Source organism: Pyrus communis, chromosome 1 (assembly GCF_963583255.1).
Source record: "Pyrus communis chromosome 1, drPyrComm1.1, whole genome shotgun sequence".
Classification (NCBI taxonomy): domain Eukaryota; kingdom Viridiplantae; phylum Streptophyta; class Magnoliopsida; order Rosales; family Rosaceae; genus Pyrus; species Pyrus communis.
Window position 1 is genome coordinate 10069092 of NC_084803.1, and position 18347 is coordinate 10087438.

General features: G+C 37.3%; 3 protein-coding genes across 3 annotated transcripts; all 3 read left to right on the plus strand.

Annotated features, from left to right (window-relative positions):
- The first annotated feature begins 4421 nt into the window (after positions 1 to 4421).
- LOC137744187 (uncharacterized) lies at positions 4422 to 8000 on the plus strand. Its single transcript, XM_068484053.1, has 9 exons — positions 4422 to 4730; positions 4832 to 5019; positions 5710 to 5891; positions 6026 to 6310; positions 6388 to 6446; positions 6532 to 6568; positions 6691 to 6762; positions 6959 to 7283; positions 7371 to 8000. The coding sequence occupies exons 1-9, from the start codon at positions 4637 to 4639 to the stop codon at positions 7746 to 7748; spliced, it is 1620 nt and encodes a 539-aa protein (XP_068340154.1). The 5' UTR covers positions 4422 to 4636; the 3' UTR covers positions 7749 to 8000.
- Positions 8001 to 11881: 3881 nt separating this feature from the next.
- On the plus strand, positions 11882 to 13711 carry LOC137728780 (uncharacterized methyltransferase At2g41040, chloroplastic-like). Its single transcript, XM_068467547.1, has 6 exons — positions 11882 to 12205; positions 12281 to 12521; positions 12611 to 12831; positions 12925 to 13036; positions 13280 to 13384; positions 13473 to 13711. The coding sequence occupies exons 1-6, from the start codon at positions 12045 to 12047 to the stop codon at positions 13608 to 13610; spliced, it is 978 nt and encodes a 325-aa protein (XP_068323648.1). The 5' UTR covers positions 11882 to 12044; the 3' UTR covers positions 13611 to 13711.
- Positions 13712 to 14568: 857 nt separating this feature from the next.
- On the plus strand, positions 14569 to 17710 carry LOC137716566 (uncharacterized methyltransferase At2g41040, chloroplastic-like). Its single transcript, XM_068456023.1, has 7 exons — positions 14569 to 14765; positions 14843 to 14955; positions 15049 to 15271; positions 15390 to 15583; positions 15681 to 15792; positions 16973 to 17077; positions 17381 to 17710. Exons 1-7 carry the CDS (start codon positions 14604 to 14606, stop codon positions 17507 to 17509), a joined length of 1038 nt encoding a protein of 345 aa, XP_068312124.1. The 5' UTR covers positions 14569 to 14603; the 3' UTR covers positions 17510 to 17710.
- The last annotated feature ends 637 nt before the right edge of the window (positions 17711 to 18347 follow it).

Genomic DNA, 18347 nt, shown 5'->3' on the forward strand with positions numbered 1-18347 from the left:
AAAATAGAAAGATCATTGCTATAATTTTCTCTTATTATTATTATTATTATTATTATTATTTGTCAATAGGTAACGGATTTAGAGGGGGGAGGGGAAAAATTGGGTGGGGAAGCCTCGAACAATACTTAATGGAGGCAATAACTATATGGAAGGTCAAGAAATTTACACAACTGCATGGAGCCACATGGAGTTTGGTTGGTAAAATGTGATGAAATGTAAAATAATATTTCAACCCGTCATTCTCATATGACTCTAAAATTTTAAACCCTAAACGTTACATGAGTTGTGCGATGCATACATATGATTCGAGCTTTGCCTTCTTCTAGCCACTTGGAACGATGCAAATTATCAATCCATCCATATGAAAACAACAACTGAGATATTGCTTTTCAGTTTGGTTTTGTCAACATAAACCATATATTAAAAAAAATTATTTGGTTCAATTTCATCTTAATTTTAAAATATTTATTAAATAAAGGGATTTAATCCTTTGAACAATATAGCTGGCCTGTCACATTGTATATTAATTTTGGTGTTGTGGTGTGCTGCCACATAAGGTTGAGAATTAGGATACAAAGTTCCATTGCTTGATGATTTCAAAGGAAGACGTGTAGTGATATGAATATGATGCAATGTGTTTCCAACACCTCACCCTCATAAATCTTTATATGACTATGCATGCCATTTCCACAAAAATAATAAACTATTTTCTTTGCACATAATTGTTTAAAACAACTCTTCAAATTACTCCATAGTCCATGCTATCCAACTTTTTTGCTTCCAAGCTACTCCTATTGATCATGATCATAATGATATATACATAAGTAATCTAGGTCAACTAGTTAAGATAGTATGTCTGATGCAAATATGAATTAAGTTATTTAATTAAGACAGTATGTACGATGCTTTATACTTAAATTTAATTATTCTTTTTAGTAAATTATAATAAACATGTACTGTGAATAATTTTGGCCTTCGCCCAATTCGACCACTACTTGTTATCGATTTGATGACAAAACAGGTAATTATACAAGTCTGTCATTTCTTGACCACAATTCATTCATCTTGAACGTTTGCCTATTTCTTGTTTGTTTTTATAATTTTATAATATATCATACAATCCACATTCCAATCACGTTTTTGAATTATTTTTCTTCATCTTTTATTTTTATAATTTTTGATGAATTTATGGCTCTATATATATTTTTTTGAACCGTTTTCAATTATAATTATCAATTGTTTGTGATGATCCACATTCAAGTTTAATAGCAATTATACCCTCTCCATGTGCTAGAAAGGACTATTTATAATCATTACTATTAACAACGTTGACTAACTACTTAATACTTTATGAAAAAATATTTTTGTTATGAAAACAACCTTGAAGGATTAGAAACTAAACTCGAAACCTTAGTTCAACGGTCGTCGGTGAATATCAATAACTGAACTACAAACTTTTGCTTGCTATAGAACCTTAAAAAATCATCACAGGGTAACTCAGTAGTTAGAGATGAATTTCAGGTCATATTCATACGACATGTCTTGAGTTTGATTCATAACTCTAGTGAATGACACGATAGTGGTCAAATAGGGCTAAAATATCTCTGTAAGTCTTTCCGAACCCCAAAATAATGAACAGTCATGACAAAAATAGTAAGTGATTCTATTTTAAAATATATAAGAAAATGTCACTTAGTACTACGTTCTAGTAATATTTCTCTTCACTATCGGCATAGGTAGCCCCTAGGTGCTACGCGGTGGTTAGTTGCTGCGATTGACCTATAGTCGGGAGGAAAATCAGGGAAGGGATTAGGTGGGCGCCGAAGTGGTCCGGGCGACGCTTGGGCAGCCTAGGTGAGCGACTGGATGGCCTAGGCAGTCTTAGCGTTTCACTGCCTTTTTCTGTTTTCAAAATGAGGAAGGAGGAATGCGGAGCACATCTGCATAGTCTATGTTCTGGGTTTTGAATTCCAGCAAAGAAGACGAGAGGAAGAAGAAGAGAGAAAATTGAGTTTCTCTCTCTTCGATGCTCACCCATATGATCACTATCAGGTCTTACTTTTTCATATTTAATATATTTTAAACTATTGTCCAATTAAAATGGGACACCTAGCATCCTAATTGCTTGAATACATATATAAAGGGGGAGCATTTTTGCTCACCACTATTTTGTGTGGTGTATACTTATCACCTTATTTATCACCGTTAAATAAGTTTGAATTTCAAGATTCGTGTAATGGATAAGCACAAATCTCAAAATTCAAATTCATCTAACAGTGATAAATAGGATGATGGACATATACCTCACTAAATGATGGTAAGTAAAAATGCACTCTATATAAAGGAGGGTACATCTATAAAAAATATATATATAAAAAAATGAAGGTATAGGCGTACAGCTAGCACAATGGTGCTCCACCTCCCTCCCTTCTATGCATCTTGGTTTCCCACCCTCCATTTTTTAATGTAATTATTTTAAATTGTTGATTAAATACTTTCTTTTTTTGTCAAATACTTTGTTTTCAAAGTTTAAATCATTTCTAAACATATATTTGGCACCTTTATTCTTCTTTAAATGCACTATGAATTGATATCATCTTTGGAAAAATTTCCTAAAGTACTATAGATTTGTATCATTTGAATTTGTATCTGATTCCATCAAATTCATCAAAGTACTAATAATATAATTTGTGTATTCTTCTACTTCTATTTTTGCATTTTATCATTCTTTTATTATTCATACAAGTAAATTTTTTATAGGTGTAAATATGTACTTATTTACAAGATATATAATAAATTTACATAAATCGGCTTAGGCGCCCGACTAACGTCTAGCGATTTTTATAACCTTACTTATAAGTGAGAGGTTTTAGATTCGATTATCGTTAAATGCGAATTTGAATTACATTATTGTTAGTTTATTATGAGGCTAAACTCATCTCTCATTTTTAATGTAAATAATATCTTATTTTAAAAAAAAAAAAAAAATATATATATATATATATATATATATAATAGAACTTCTAGAACTTCAATAAGGCAAACACACCTGTCATGCTCCATTTCATCACCTTTTTGTCCATTTTCTTCTTCTCTAATCAATCTATCACGACTGTTGTTTTATCAAACAAATCGGTCACCAACTTCAGCAGTAATTGACTAGATATTTTCTGCTACAATCAATCATACAGTTACGAAAAACACATATTATAAATTTATAATTGGAATATTAAGAAAATGAAAAAAAAAAAAACAAAATATTCTAAAAGAAAAGCAGATCCTTATTACCTTATTGGTTTTTACATGAAGTTTATCTTTTCTTAAAAAGAAAAAAACAAAAAGGAGTCGCCAGTTGTGACTCACAACTTGTGAGCCTTGTGACTTGTAAATCGAATTTCACATTTAAAACCTTGGAAAAATTAATTTTATTATACTTTTTCTTGGTACTTTACAACCATTTAAACATTTCAAATACATTATATTCGCAACGTTTTATTCCCACTAAGGAAAGCAAACTAAAATAATTCTAGAAAATATTCTTGGCTTATTTTCAGCTATACACTTTTATTCTTCACTAAATCTCACTTTAGCCCCTATATTTTATATTGACTCGCTTTAATACTTGCCCTTTTCCTCATTCTCATTTTTCGCTATTTTGTCAAATAAGTTAAAAAGAGCAATTAAGCGTACTAACGTGGTATAGGCAATTTAGTCTTTTCAACTATGTTAGTAAGACGCATAAGTGCATGAATATGGGTTAAATTTAAAACTTGGTTTGATTTCTCCAAATTAAGAAAAAATAAGAAGAGGAGAGAGATAGAGGTAAAGTTATGGAACCCTAAAAATCTTTGCAAAAAGATTTGAAAACATTGAAATTGATTAGTGTGAAATTATACGTTATCTTCTTATATTTCAATCTTCTCTTGTTATATTTTCTCTTTATCTAGAAATCTTCTCTTGTTATATTTTCTCTTTATCTAGAGAAATTAAACCACGGTTTGAGTTTAACCCACCTCCCACTAACATGCCAACAACCAACATAATTGAAAAGACTAAATTGTTCAGCCACTTTAGTACAATTAACAGCACTTTTAACTTATTTGATGGAAGATGGTGAAGTAAGACATTGATGAAAAATACAAACGTTAAAATGAGACAATATAGAGTACAGGGTAAAACAGAACACGAAAAAAAAGTGCAGACAGTTAAATGAGAATATATAAAGTGTAGGTGTAAAATGAGATTTGGTTAAGAAATGTGTCATAGTTAAGTTGAAAATACGTCAATATTCTTTCTACACATGAAATAATTAAAATCTAAAAGAGAAAGAAAAATATAAAAAGGGCACTTTCGTCATGAAAAAAATACCGACAGAGAACATAGTGGGAGTTTGCTTTGCAAACCTTGAAAAATCGGAGGGACCCAAATGATCTCCCTCCCACTCTCTCTCTTTCTCTCTATCTCTCCCCGCCCGCCGCTGTGTCTTTCTTTCTTTCGCTTCAGTTAAGCAAACGGATATAACCAAGGACACAAATGGACGCGGCTTTGCTCTGCTTCTAATTTCCGAAACTTTTCTTTCTACCCTTCTGGACATTTTCTTCCTCTGCGTCCCAAAAACTCAAAAACCCAATTAAAAATGCCAGGTTTTAGATCAAACCCACCTAAAAGTTTGCTCATTTTTCTCACTTTTGGCCTCCTCGTTGCTTTCACTTCAGCAAGCTCTCACACAGGTACAATGGCGTTTTCAAAACAGGTTTTTTTTTTTTTCCTTTCTGTGAGAAAATGGGTCTTCGAATATTGAATTTTAGGGTTGTTTTTGTGATTTTTGCAGGTGGTGGGAGAGGGGATGATGATGTTAGTGGGTCGGTCGTATGGGAAACAAGGAGGTCGCTTGCAGACGGAACTGCCCAGAACTCGTCTTTGGTGTTGGCTGAGGACAGGACGCGCAGGAAGGACCCGCTTGATAGTTTTAAGAAGTACAACGGTGGGTGGAATATCACCAATAAGCATTACTGGGCTGTGAGTTCTCTCAACCCTTTAGATTAATTTTCATACTTTTGCCTTTTTTGTGATTTGGTTTTTTTCTTTCTTCTGAATTTATGAATTATGGTATAATCCTGTTGTTTTTGGGCTGTTTTGCTGCTGTGATGGATGGATAAGTTAAAACTAAATGTTCCGTAAGAACTTAATTGGATAAAAGACTTGGAGTTGCCAAGCAAATGCCATTTTTATATCTGCTGGGGTGTAAATTTCGTGAGCTGAAAGTCCTCGGCTGCACCCGAGTTCATATTCCCCGCGTTTAGAATTAAATGAAGAACAGAAACCCTTTTTGCACCCAACGATGAATTCTAGCATATTTTTCTTTGAACTAATACAATCAATTTTTTTTTTATTATTATTTTTTTTTACTTACATTGTGGTTTGGTTTAAAACCAATTTGGTATCAATTTGTCTTTCCGTAGATTTTGATGCATTCAAAGAAAGACCACTTCTTTCTACTTAAAAAAGTCAGGCCTTGAACTCTGTCAAGATGTTGTACACGAATAAATCATTTTGTTGTCTTTGGTGGTATCATGCCTTAATGCAGGCCTTGAACTCTTCCAAAAATGTTATCCGTGCATTAATTATCGTATCTTGTATTTTCATTGTTTCGCAGACCTGTTTTTATCTCAACAAATATTGTAACATTGGTTATTAATTTTTATGTAGTCTGTTAGTTTCACTGCGGCTCCCTTCTTTGTCGTTGCTGCTGTCTGGTTTGTGATTTTTGGGCTAAGCCTGTTCATTATCTGTCTCCGTTACTGCTGTTGTCCAAGAGAGCCTTATGGCTATTCTAGAAAATGCTATGCTCTGTCGCTCATCTTACTTATTTTGTTCACCCTTGCGGCAATGTGAGTCTCTCTCTCTCTCTCTCTCTCTCTCTCGCTCCACACTAACTTGCATTTGATACCAATGGACAAGTACAGCCTATATATATATTTTCTGTGACCTGACATCCTTAGATGTTTTTCCTGGTCCATTCTAGTGTTGGATGCATTGTTCTGTACACTGGTCAGGAAAAGTTCCACACAAGCACATCGAAGACGCTGGATTATGTTATGAGTCAGGCGGATACTACTGTTGAAAGCCTCAGAAATTTGTCAGGTTATCTTGGTGCAGCTAAGCGGATTGGGGTTGATTCTGTATTTCTCCCTTCAGATGTTCAGAGTAAAATTGACAATATTATAACAAAGATCGACTCTGCTTCCAGTACACTTGATGATAAAAGTGAAAAGAACTCAAAGCGTATACAACATGCCTTGGATAGCGTGTATGTAGATTCTAGAAGCTCTGGAACTTGTGCTCACGAATCTGTGTATAATGTTCGTCTCTTGTTATACTTTGCAGGAGACTGGCTCTCATTATTCTTGCTGCTTTTATGCTCTTTTTGGCCTTCCTCGGATTTTGTAAGTCTTCTTGTTTTACAATTAGAGTCAGGGATTATGAATATTTGACTACTATTCTTATTTCTTTTTCTTTTACTGCTTGCAGTATTTTCCGTTCTTGGGATGCAAGCCCTTGTATACTTGTAAGTGAAATATACGTTGAACTGTTTCCTTTTAATTTTTTAATAGAGATCTTCAAATTTTGGAAGCATTTGTGTCCTAGTCCTCAAACATATGTTCACATAAACTTATCTCTTTGATGCAGCTTGGTGATTGTTGGGTGGGTACTTGTTGCGGGCACATTCATATTATGCGGTGTCTTTCTCGTTCTCCATAAGTAAGTACTAATTGGCTATGATCACGTCATATTACTTTCTAACTCACACCTATGTTGGTTTTATGGGTTACATCTTCGTTATCTCATAAGAACAAATTCATGATATGAGTGTTATTCGGTCTGGCTTATGACTGCTCTGCTGTGTTGCTTTCTTGTCTGTTTTCAGTTCCTCTAACTTCTCGTCCTATGTATATAGTGTGGTTGCAGATTCATGTGTTTCCATGGATGAGTGGGTCCAGAATCCCACATCTCACACTGCATTAGATGATATCCTCCCATGTGTGGACAACGCTACTGCCCAAGAAACCGCGACACGCACCAAGGATGTAACCCGCCAACTTGTTACTGTGGTTAACCGCGTCATCAACAATGTCGCAAATGTTAATTACCCACCTAGCGCTGGACCATTATATTTTAATCAGTCTGGCCCACTATTACCTCTTCTTTGCAACCCTTTCAATTCCGATCTCTCTGATCGACCGTGTGCACCTGGTGAAGTGGAACTGGAAAATGCCACCCAGGTAAGATAAATGAAGCATCCAAGCTGACCTAGACCTATGTGTTAGTTCGGCAAAAAGTACTAAGATTCACATTTCTGTCTCAAGCAGGTATGGAAGCGTTATGTCTGCGAGGTTTCTGCCACTGGTATCTGTACGACAGTTGGGCGATTGACTCCGATCTTCTATAGCCAAATGGAAGCTGCTAGAAATGTGAGTTACGGTCTGTATCGATATGGTCCATTCTTGGTTGATCTGCAAAACTGCAAATTTGTTAGGGATGCATTCACCGACATACATCAGCATAATTGTCCTGGTCTGCGAAAACATAGTGGCTGGATCTACATTGGGTTAGTAATGGTATCTGCAGCTGTGATGTTGTCGTTGGTCTTCTGGGTGATCTATGCAAGGGAGCGAAGGCATCGAGTGTACACTAAAAAGTTTGCACCTGCTAGAACCACCGGGGAATTCGAAGACAAGGGTGCTTAAAACGTTTTTCCATATAAAAACGTGCACGTAGTTGGGTAAAAATATGTTTTCGTCCATTTACATCCGAGTGATTTTACCCTTGAGTTCTTTTGTACATAATGGCAGTTAATCTTTAGGTTTTATATGCATTACTCATTTGTGCTTCCACAGAAACTCCATGGGAGATAGTAATATTTTGGAGCTATCATTCTATTACATTTTAGATGTCCAATAAACAATGCCCTTTACAATCTAAATACAGCAAACCGCTTATACTAACCTCTGTGCATGCGCGTTTTTTTCAGTCATGCTCACACAACACTTGCCTTATTGACCATTGATTATGGTCAAATTATGAAAGGATTACTAATAGTTCAACACATAATTTCATCAATCTCTCTCTCTCTCTCTCCGTGTTGCGGTAAACTCAGCAAGTAGTGGGAGTAGTGATAGGTGAAGTAAAAAAGAGCAGTTAAAAAATCTTAGGATTGTTGAAGGGATCTTTTCATAGTAAATGGATAAGTCGTTCCAGTAAAACTGTAAAAAAGGCATCTTCATTGTTTTCTCCTTCCATTTTTCTGTTTTCTCTGAGTGGTAAAAGATGATAGGCTTCACATAAAAAAGTTGCTTCCTTTTCTCTCCCTTTTTCTCTTCGTTTCTGTCGGTTTCGGAAACTCCCACACTTAGCAAACAATAGGTGCTATATCAGAGCTGCTTTATTAGTTTCCTTTTTCGTTGTCGAAAATGCTTCCTTTTGTGTTATAATTTGATATTTTATGTGTTTGCCTTTCCGTTCGTGTTCATGTTGGCATTGACATTGTAGGGGAGGGTGGTGATCAGAGAGAGCACTTAGAGCATGGTGGGGTGGTGGTGGCTTGGGGCACAAGGAGGTCTCTTGCAGAAGAAAAAACTCCCTGAAACGCACCTCTGACGTTATTGGCTAGTGAGAGGACACGCGGAAAGACCCTCGTGAATGTGTCACATAATCTCGGTGCAGCTAAGCGGATTGGAGTTGAGGCTGTGTTTCTGCCGGCAGAAGTTCGGAAAAAAATTGACAATATCGAAACAAAAATTGACGCTTCTGTCGCCACACTTTCTGATGGGACAAAAAGAATTCGAAGACTATAAAAGATGGTTTGAATACCATGTAAATAGATATATAATCTACAAGCTCTTGAAATTAGTTGGAAAATTATTTGGATTTTATAACGTATGTATTTGCTGCTATAAAACAAGGAATTTGTGGCAGCTCTGATCATTAACCTTGAAATCTTTGCTCTTCGTTTGCTTGCTTGCCAAAAACGTCCTCAAACATTTCATTGTGTGCAGCTTGGTGATTGTTGGGTGGATTATTGTCACGTTCGCATCAATGTTGTGCGGTGCATTTGTTGCCCTCCGCAAGTAAGTACCTTTTGTCAGCTTTTGTAGGAAGCACTTCTAATTTAGAAAACTTTCAGCTTGTACTCCATGTGACTTTTTTCCTATGGTGCTTAATGCGGCTGGAAGATGCATGTGTTGCCATGGATGAATGGGTTCAGAACCCTAAACCTCATACTGCATTAGACGATATACTTCCATGTGGAGACAATTAATGCTGCTGCCCAGGAGGCCGCGTTACGTACCAAGGATGCAACCTTCCAGCTTGTTACTTTGTGTCTTTTTCAAGTCTGATAATAAGTGCTTTTATCGCAAACACTTCTAATAGAATCATGTTAAATTTTAAGTCCAAGTGCTTCTTGATGCTTCTTATAGAAAGTACTTTCATTTCTAACTCGTGAGAATGTTCCAGAGTTGTTAAAGGTCGAACTTGGCATTGCTTTCAGCACAAGGCTTTTGGAAGTACTTCCAAATGATTTTAGCAAAAGCACTTATGAGTAAAAGTTTGCTAGAAAAAAACATTCCCCAAACGGGCCTAAGACCAGCAATTTTGTTCCAAGCAGGTATGAAGAAATATGTTTGTGAGGTTTCAAAGGCTGGTACTTGTACAAAATCCGGTAGCTGGTTGACTCCCACATTGTATGGACAAATGGAAGCTGCAGCAAATGTGAGCTACAGTCTCTACTGCTACGATAAATTCTCGACGAATCTACAAACCTGCAGGTTTGTTATGGTTGCATTCAGAGATATAAGCAGTGGGGAGTGTCATGGTTTGGAAAAGCACAGCAGCTGGATTTGCAATTGGGTTGGCAATGGTGTCTGCAGCTCTTGAGGTCTTCTGGGTTATCTACGGGAGGGAACGAAAGCAATGTCTTTACATCAAAAACTGCTTTCTGAAGAGAGCCATAGGGAAACCCAAGACAAGGAGGGTGGTTATTTAAACATTTTCCTGTGTAATTAAGCATCTAATTAGTTTTCTAAATCTGTTTGTTCTTTTCGTTTTTTCAAGTAAATTTGAGTGATTTTATCTTTAAGTTCTGTTTTTGTGTTCTTTTTGACACAAACAATATTAGAAAGATAATTGAACTCAAAACTTCATGTATAGTAATTACTTGTTATTGCTCAAAACTCTCAATGAGCTAAATAATCTACATTAATGTCACTTTTAGAAGAAAAATGAGATACATAAACTTGTAATTTTAAGGTGATGGATCAAAAGCTAAAGAACTTCTTAAGTTCAAATATGCATTTCTAAAATGATTTTCGCATATTATCCTCTTGCAATTCTTATTTTTTATGTCTTCGATTTTTCGTTTAATTTATTTAGTCCAACAGGTAGTAATTAAAATTATTTTCAAATACAAAAGAAAATACCATGGTGCATGCGTCCTACCAGCCTCAGCATATGCTCTCTATCCTGTAACTATAAAAGTTTCCATATTAATTGCTGCGGCAGAATGCGGTGTCATAATTCATCCTCGAATGGCACAACTAGAGAGATAGAAGATTTGGTCCCAAGTCCGAGGGTTGATTGAGACATGTTTTCGGTAAAAAAAAAAATTTAATGTGCGAGAATACGACTTAATACATTAAGGGGGCGTTTGTTGCGCCGGACTATCTCGGACTGGATTAGCTTCAAGGACTAAGCTGGACTGGCTTAGACTAGACTAAACTGGACTAACTTAGTGAAGCGTTTGGTGCAGTATTGGACCAAGAAGCTGGATAATAACAAATTCTAATATTATTTTATTTAATATATAAATTATTAATATTTTATTATGATCTTATATTTTTCTCCATCTTTTCCTACCATTTCCGTCCCACTCTTTTCCTCTTCTCATCGTCCCACCCTCTCCCTCTTTTTTTCCTCTCAGACCTCTCAATTCATGTCTCTTTCTCATTCCTGGTCAAAATCCTTATTGATTCCAGTCTCTATTTCTCTGTCCTCCCTCCCTCTCTAGCTATGCATTGTTCGAACGGAACCTCACGGCTCCAATTTTCTCGACGAGTTGCAGGTTTCCCGATGTATTTTTTGGCCAACCCTCATTAAATTGGATGAAGTTAGCACCGTCAAAAAATTCATCACCATCCCTGGACCGAGATCTTAGCTTTGCATGCTCGAATTTGTCATGGATTTGAAGAAGCCCAAACAGGCCGAGACTTCTAGGCCATTTTCCGGCCACATTCGACCACATTTTGGCATCGATTCAAGTAAAATCGTAATCTTGTCACTCCCAGCTTCAATTTGGTATATTTTATACGAAAGTTTTTTGTGAAATGGATCTGAAAGAGAGTCGGGAAGTTAATGATTGATCCAGGTGACCGGCAATGACGAGGAGTTTGTCGGGAGTGGTCGTTGAGCATGACAAGGACGAGAAATAGAGGATAGTCTTAGCTAGTCCCATGGTTATTGGGGGGGGGTCTCACTAAGACCTCTTAGTGAAGGGTTTTGTCCATGCTAGTCCCCTTTAGTCTCATTAATGTTAGTCCCAGTATGGAACAAACACAATATTGGACTAATAGCTAGTCCAGTCCAGTCCAGTCCGAGTTAGTGAGGGCAAGCAAACGCCCCCAGTGTTACAAAATATAATTTTTTTTTTAAAAGAAGTGGTACAAAATATAATTGGTTAAACATTTATTTTAAGTATCTATAATATTTTTTTAAAAGAAGTGGTACAAAATATAATTGGTTAAACATTTATTTTAAGTATCTATTTAATTATTTTATGTCACTTAATGTATCGATCCATGTTCTCGGTAAACTGAAAGGTCTTTCTCAGTCATGGGGTTTGTGTAGAATGCAGATTTCCTAAAGTCCAGGATTCTGACATGTTTTGGTTATGGCCACACCGACGTAAACTTTATTTTGATGAAACACATTATATTTGGGGTTTAGAAGAAGAAAAACAAGAAGTCAGGAAGTACTAGTTTTTCGTGGCGATGGCTTCTTCGTCTCTTCACCAAGCAACGGAAACCGGAAATGCAAGCTCCCTACCTACTTTCCAACCCGAAATACAAAGCTCCGGCGATGGCATTGAGCTGTTAGCATGCCCTGTGTGCTACGAACCGCTCATCCGAAAAGGCCCCCCTGGTCTCAACCTGTAAGTAGTACTTCTCCATCTGACTTCATTAACATCGTAACTGTACCATTTTGTAATTTGCTTGTGTTTTTGTAGGCAAGCAATATTTAGGTCGGCTTTCAAGTGCAAGATATGCCACAAGTTGTATAACAGCAGTAGTAGGAGCAAAGAGAAAGACATTTACCTGGATCTTACTGTTAGCGGCGGATTGAGTGAGTACATTGCACCCAATCCAGCCGGGACTGACTTCTTCAGATATCGCCTCGTTTCCTTCTTGTACGAAAGAGGTTGGCGTCAGTATTTTGGCCAAAGCGGCTTCCCTGGACCTGATCAAGAGGTACGCAATGCGCGCTATACATAAGAGTACTCTCTACATGCACTGTGTTTGTAATACACTTGTTAATTATGTCCTCCGTACATACGCAGTTTAAAATGGCTATGGACTACTTTCAATGCGCTACTGATCAAGGTGAAGGTGGCGGTAGTGGTGGTGTAGTTGTGGATGTAAGCTGTGGGAGCGGTTTATTTTCCAGAAGATTTGCCAAATCCGGGGCCTTTGCTGGAGTTGTGGCGCTCGATTTTTCTGAGAGTATGCTTCGCCAGTGTTACAATTTTCTGAAGGCAGATCCTGCTTCTCTTTTTGCTACGTACGTATGCTCTTGCTCAACCTAAAATAAAAATCTCATGTATTTCAAATTTGTACTCTCAGACATGATTAATTGGAACAAATTTATATGTAGCAATCTTGGTCTAGTGAGGGCAGATGTTTCTAGGCTTCCATTTGCATCAGGTTCCGTTGATGCCGTCCACGCCGGCGCTGCATTGCATTGCTGGCCGTCTCCTTCCAACGCCGTAAGTGTGTTACTCGCCGGCGGCCAACTAGCTAGCTAGCATTTTATGTTTACTCGAAATTTTTTTTGTTACAATATTCAGAACTTTACATGAACTCTCATGGTCATGTAAATACGGAACTAGTCGATCTCCATCCTAAATTTATTACGGGAAAGTACTTGGCTCTTTACGTGTGATGAGTAATTCGTCCTGGCAGACAAATCGGAGTCCCTCATTCCTGATATTTAATTTGTTGTTTTTTAGGTTGCTGAAATCACTCGTATATTACGCAGTGGCGCCATCTTTGTGGGAACGACTTTTCTGCGTTCTAGTCCTTCTACTCCATGGATATTCAAGCCTTTTAGGGAGGTATACTAATTACCAACTGTAACTTATTCTCACTAATTCAATGATTAACGTATCTGATCAAGATGTTTAATATATATGTGATGAACAGAAGATGTCAAGTAGCTCCAAGAGCTATTTAACGGAGAGAGAGATTGAGGACTTGTGTAGATCATGCGGTCTCACCAACTACTCGAGCAAAGTTCAGCAATCCTTCATCATGTTTTCTGCTCGGAAACCGGCTGTGTAGCAAACAGCGTGCGGCCGTCATTATAGACCACGCAAGAAGCCTTGTAACTCAAATAATTAAAATAGAGATTACGATTAAGTTCGAATGCTACTATTGTTACAAAGAACCACTATTTCTTAGTTGATCCAATTCTTAAATTTGAAAGTATTGAATTATAAATTTTAAGACGGATCTACATAGATATTTTGGATTCTTTGTGTTTTTTGCAAAGAAATAATCTCTGTTTCCTCTCATATTCAACAAATTTGGGAGGTCTTATACACTCCTTTTAGGACTACATCTTCTCAATCCTCGATATCTTGTGTTTTTTGTAACGTAAGGGGTAGATCAGGTAGTTGAGAAACAAGAAAAACCAGATTTTTCAAGGTAAGATGTACCTGAATTAATAATGACAATCATCAACCATTATCTTCAAGTAATGGTAATTTCCTTAGGAATCTATTTCATACATTTGTATACAGCAGGCAAGAGATTACATTGAATTATTATGTGTAGTTAAAAATTTGGGAAGAAAAAACGAGTTTCTGGGACGAACTCGCAATTTTGGGTGGGGTGCAAAATGTAACGCGTGAGGGTAGTATTAAAAAATATGTAAAGTGTATTAAGATAAATTCTAATTTGAAAAGTAAATGTGTGATGATTAAGTACATAGGGTATAGTCAACCATGTATGAAGTGTGAATAAAACAATCCATTATTATTATTATTTTTTAAATGAGCTCACGTCTAACCCACACTTGTTTGAAACTGACTAGAGATTTTTCAATGTGATCAGCACACAAGGTAGTACATTATATATTATTATACAAATGGTGGGATATGTGCGTTAAAGAGTTAATAACTTAAAAAATAAAATTTTCGACGAATTACATAAAAACACATGATGTACCACTCATGTTCCCGTCACAATAAAAAATTTCTGGCTATTGCCTCCGTGTCACTTTCTCCGCCAAATTTTTTCTGCAGCAGCAGCAGCAGAGAATCAAAATCTCCAATGGCGACGACATCCTCCTCCTCCACTCTCCACCAAACATTTCTATCCATAAACTACCCTCCCCTACATCACAATTCTCAATTCCGCTCTCCTCATCTCTGCCGCCCCTCCCGCCATTCCTCCCACCCCATTCGCGCCACCTCCACCGTCACTCTCCAACCGGTACCGCCTCATTATCCCCCCTCTCCCCAATTTACGCTTCCACTTTCCCTTTAAATTTTAAAGTTCTGATTTTGCAGGAGCGGCGGTCGACCGCCGAGGAAAGTCAAAGCTCCGGCGTTGACCTCGAGCTGCTAGCCTGCCCAATATGCTACGAGCCGCTCATCCGGAAAGGCCCGTCGGGTCTCAACCTGTGAGTAAAAATACGACACAAAGCCTCAGTCTTTTGCTTGAAATTGGTATCGCAAATGTTTCAATTTTGTTTTGTGGTTTGCAAATTGTGCAGGCGAGCAATTTACAGGTCGGGGTTCAAGTGCAGGAAATGCGACAAGTCGTATTCGAGCAAAGACATTTACTTGGACCTTACTGTTACTGCTGGGTTGAAGGAGTACGTTGAGGTAAAACCGGCCGGGACCGAGTTGTTCCGGAGCCCTCTTGTTTCCTTCTTGTATGAAAGGGGTTGGCGCCAGAATTTTAACCGCAGGGGATTTCCGGGTCCCGATGAAGAGGTAAATCAGTAAATGTGGTTTCTTTTTCTGCTCGGTTTTTGGTGAATCGGGTTTGTTTTCTTGCTTAATTTTGAGTTTTGGATTGCTTAGCAAGCTTAGATTTTTATGTGGTTTGCAGTTTAAGATGGCTCAGGACTACTTTAAATCCGCGGAAGCCGGTGTTTTGGTGGATGTGAGCTGTGGGAGCGGCTTGTTTTCGAGGAAGTTTGCGAAATCCGGGACATATTCTGGAGTTGTTGCACTTGATTTTTCGGAGAACATGCTTCGGCAGAGTTATGAATTTTTTAAGAGAGATCCTACACTTTTAGATACGTAAGTTTGTGTTTTCTCTTCTGAGGGATCAATGTTTATGTGGTTTTTATACGTAAAATGAGATGTTTATCCTCACGGTTCACTGGAATAAGTGCAGTAATCTTGCTCTTGTGAGGGCGGATGTTGCTAGGCTTCCGTTCTCTTCGGGTTCAGTTGATGCAGTCCACGCCGGTGCAGCGTTGCATTGTTGGCCTTCTCCTTCCAATGCTGTGAGTTCTGTTTCCTGTGTTTTTCTTCTCCTTCAAGTTACTAAGCGCTTAGGGATCTCTCTTCCATTAATTTTTATTTTCCTTGCTGTTTCGGATTCCACAAAACAATTTTGTTTTGTGCGTCAAAATAAATGTGTTGGCTACGTACCTTTTATGGTATTGGAGATTCTAGTATGTGAAGTCAGGGGATGAACTGCATATTGTCTTACGCTAGTCGCCTGCTATTTTGGTAACTTGTGAGAAAGTGCCTTGTTACACCTGCTGGCTGGAACTAAAACCATATGGGGAATTGATCTTTGAACCATTTGAATCAGGATTGATTGGTAATTAGGAATATGAGATGAAATGTGAAATAGCGAGTAAAACTTAGAGGTGAGTAAACACCATGGCTCCTTACAAGTGACCAAAAGAAGTAGGCACCTTATGGTGCCATGTTGTGTGAGAAATAGATGGATGATATCTTTTGAGAATTTCAGGAAGTTATAAAATAGAAAATTGCTCTACTTATGACCCTGAAAAGGTTCTTCTGTTCTTTCTGAAATCACTCACATCAGACCCAAGGGTGTTGTCTTAGTGGCTCTTCAACTTGGGTTTGGACACAAATTTTGATTCTAATGCAAAGCCCTTAGTATTGTGTGGAGTGTTTTGGATGGCGGACTGCACTTGCTAGGAGATTAGCTGAGCGTTCGAACAGGCTAGCAGCAGTACATACCTTGTCAGCAAGGAAGAAGGAGAGCAGGTAGTGGTTAACGAACCAATCTTAGTGATACTGTATGTGGGTTGATTGGAATCAGAAATCTAACCTTTAGGTAGAACATTTCACCTTTTGTGGAATTACAAGCTTTCTGTTAATGCACTGTTATAGTATATGGTGCCATTGCAGAGTTAGTTCATATGGAACACACTGCAGTTTTCGATAGAAGAAAGATAGTACTCCACAAAGTCTGGTGCGCTCGTCTTTGGCTCCTATGGTGGATACATATTTTCGGTGTAATTAATGAAATTAGCTCTTGGGTGGTTTGCTTGTAGCACCTGATCTCTGGTGGACCCCTATTTGTTGCATCTGGAAGTCATAAGCTGTTGAATCTCATAAAATTTTCATTGTTTTACTCCATGCAGACGTGTTTGGATGCAACAAAGCATTTATTAATTTCCAACTCATATCTCATTTAATTTTCAGATTGCTGAAATAACTCGCATATTACGAAGTGGTGGTGTCTTTGTCGGAACCACTTTTCTGCGGTATACTCCATCTACTTCCTGGATACCCCGGCAACTCAGAGAGGTAATACTTAAATCAATGATTACCAAATGTGATCAATGCTACATTTGGTTCAGAACTGTCAATTTTCGATCTGTATATGCTAGTCATAGAATGTGTGTTCAAATTCAAAACAATTGCGTAATATCCACATTTCTTTTCTAGTTCCGTATAAATCTGTCGTGAATGAAGTAAACCTAATCGCTTCTGCAATCCAAATAGTTGAATTTTCATCAGAGACGACTCATTAGAAGTAGCCAGCTAGGATCTGCTTAAGGGTGGTTATAAACTTAAACAAGTGTTGATATGAAGGTGTTAATGTGGCAGAGGGCTCGTCAGAGCTATAACTATTTAACGGAGGAGGAGATTGCAGACTTGTGTACATCATGCGGTCTCACCAACTACACGAGCAACGTTCAACAATCTTTCATCATGTTTTCTGCTCAGAAACCTTAAGAGTTGAGACTACGTTTGAGCCATTCGAATATCATTTCTCCGTACATGTATTTACCATATTTCTTGGTGATTTGTTGTATAGTGTATTTATATGTAAGTACATATAAACTTTTGAAAAGAAGAATACAAAAACCTGAAAAGGTGGATAATCTGGGGAAGATGTAAAGTATTCATTGTTAATGATAAGTATTTATTATTTAATTAACTGTATAAAGAATGATAGCAGTGCTTAACATTATCAATAACTCTATTAATTAGTGGTTTCTGATTAGTTATGACAGATTAACGGCCATTTTAATCTTAATTAGGCTGTGTTGATTATGGCATAAAGGTGGCTCAGAGAGTTAATAAACAACTCCCTCATAAGCAGACTGTACCAGTGTATGGTTTTACTTGTACAGTTGCTATTACCTAGGCTACCACTATATCACTGTATCACATAACAAGAATAATAAAATATGCATGAAGAAGAAGAAGATAAACATTACTCCATTTGATAACTAGAAGACTTGAACCCAATTTACTTGAGCATTTGTGTTTATGACAAGATTCGAGCCATAAATTTGAATTTTTCTAAAATCGATGAAAATGTTACTTTTTACTTTTATAGAACTAGAATATGAAAATCTTCGATTAAGCTGCTGACAACGTGTCTTGTCCAACCAACCATACAATCGAATAAAATCCCTTTCGTTTTAGTTTCATCTGGCTCCACACTGATCATGTCCCTATGCGAGAGTTGCTCTATGCAAAAGCCCTACTCAAAATTGCTCCTCGAATAAAACTAGTACTGTAGTACATCATGGTGTATTGTAGCCTTGGACTCACATGATCTTGA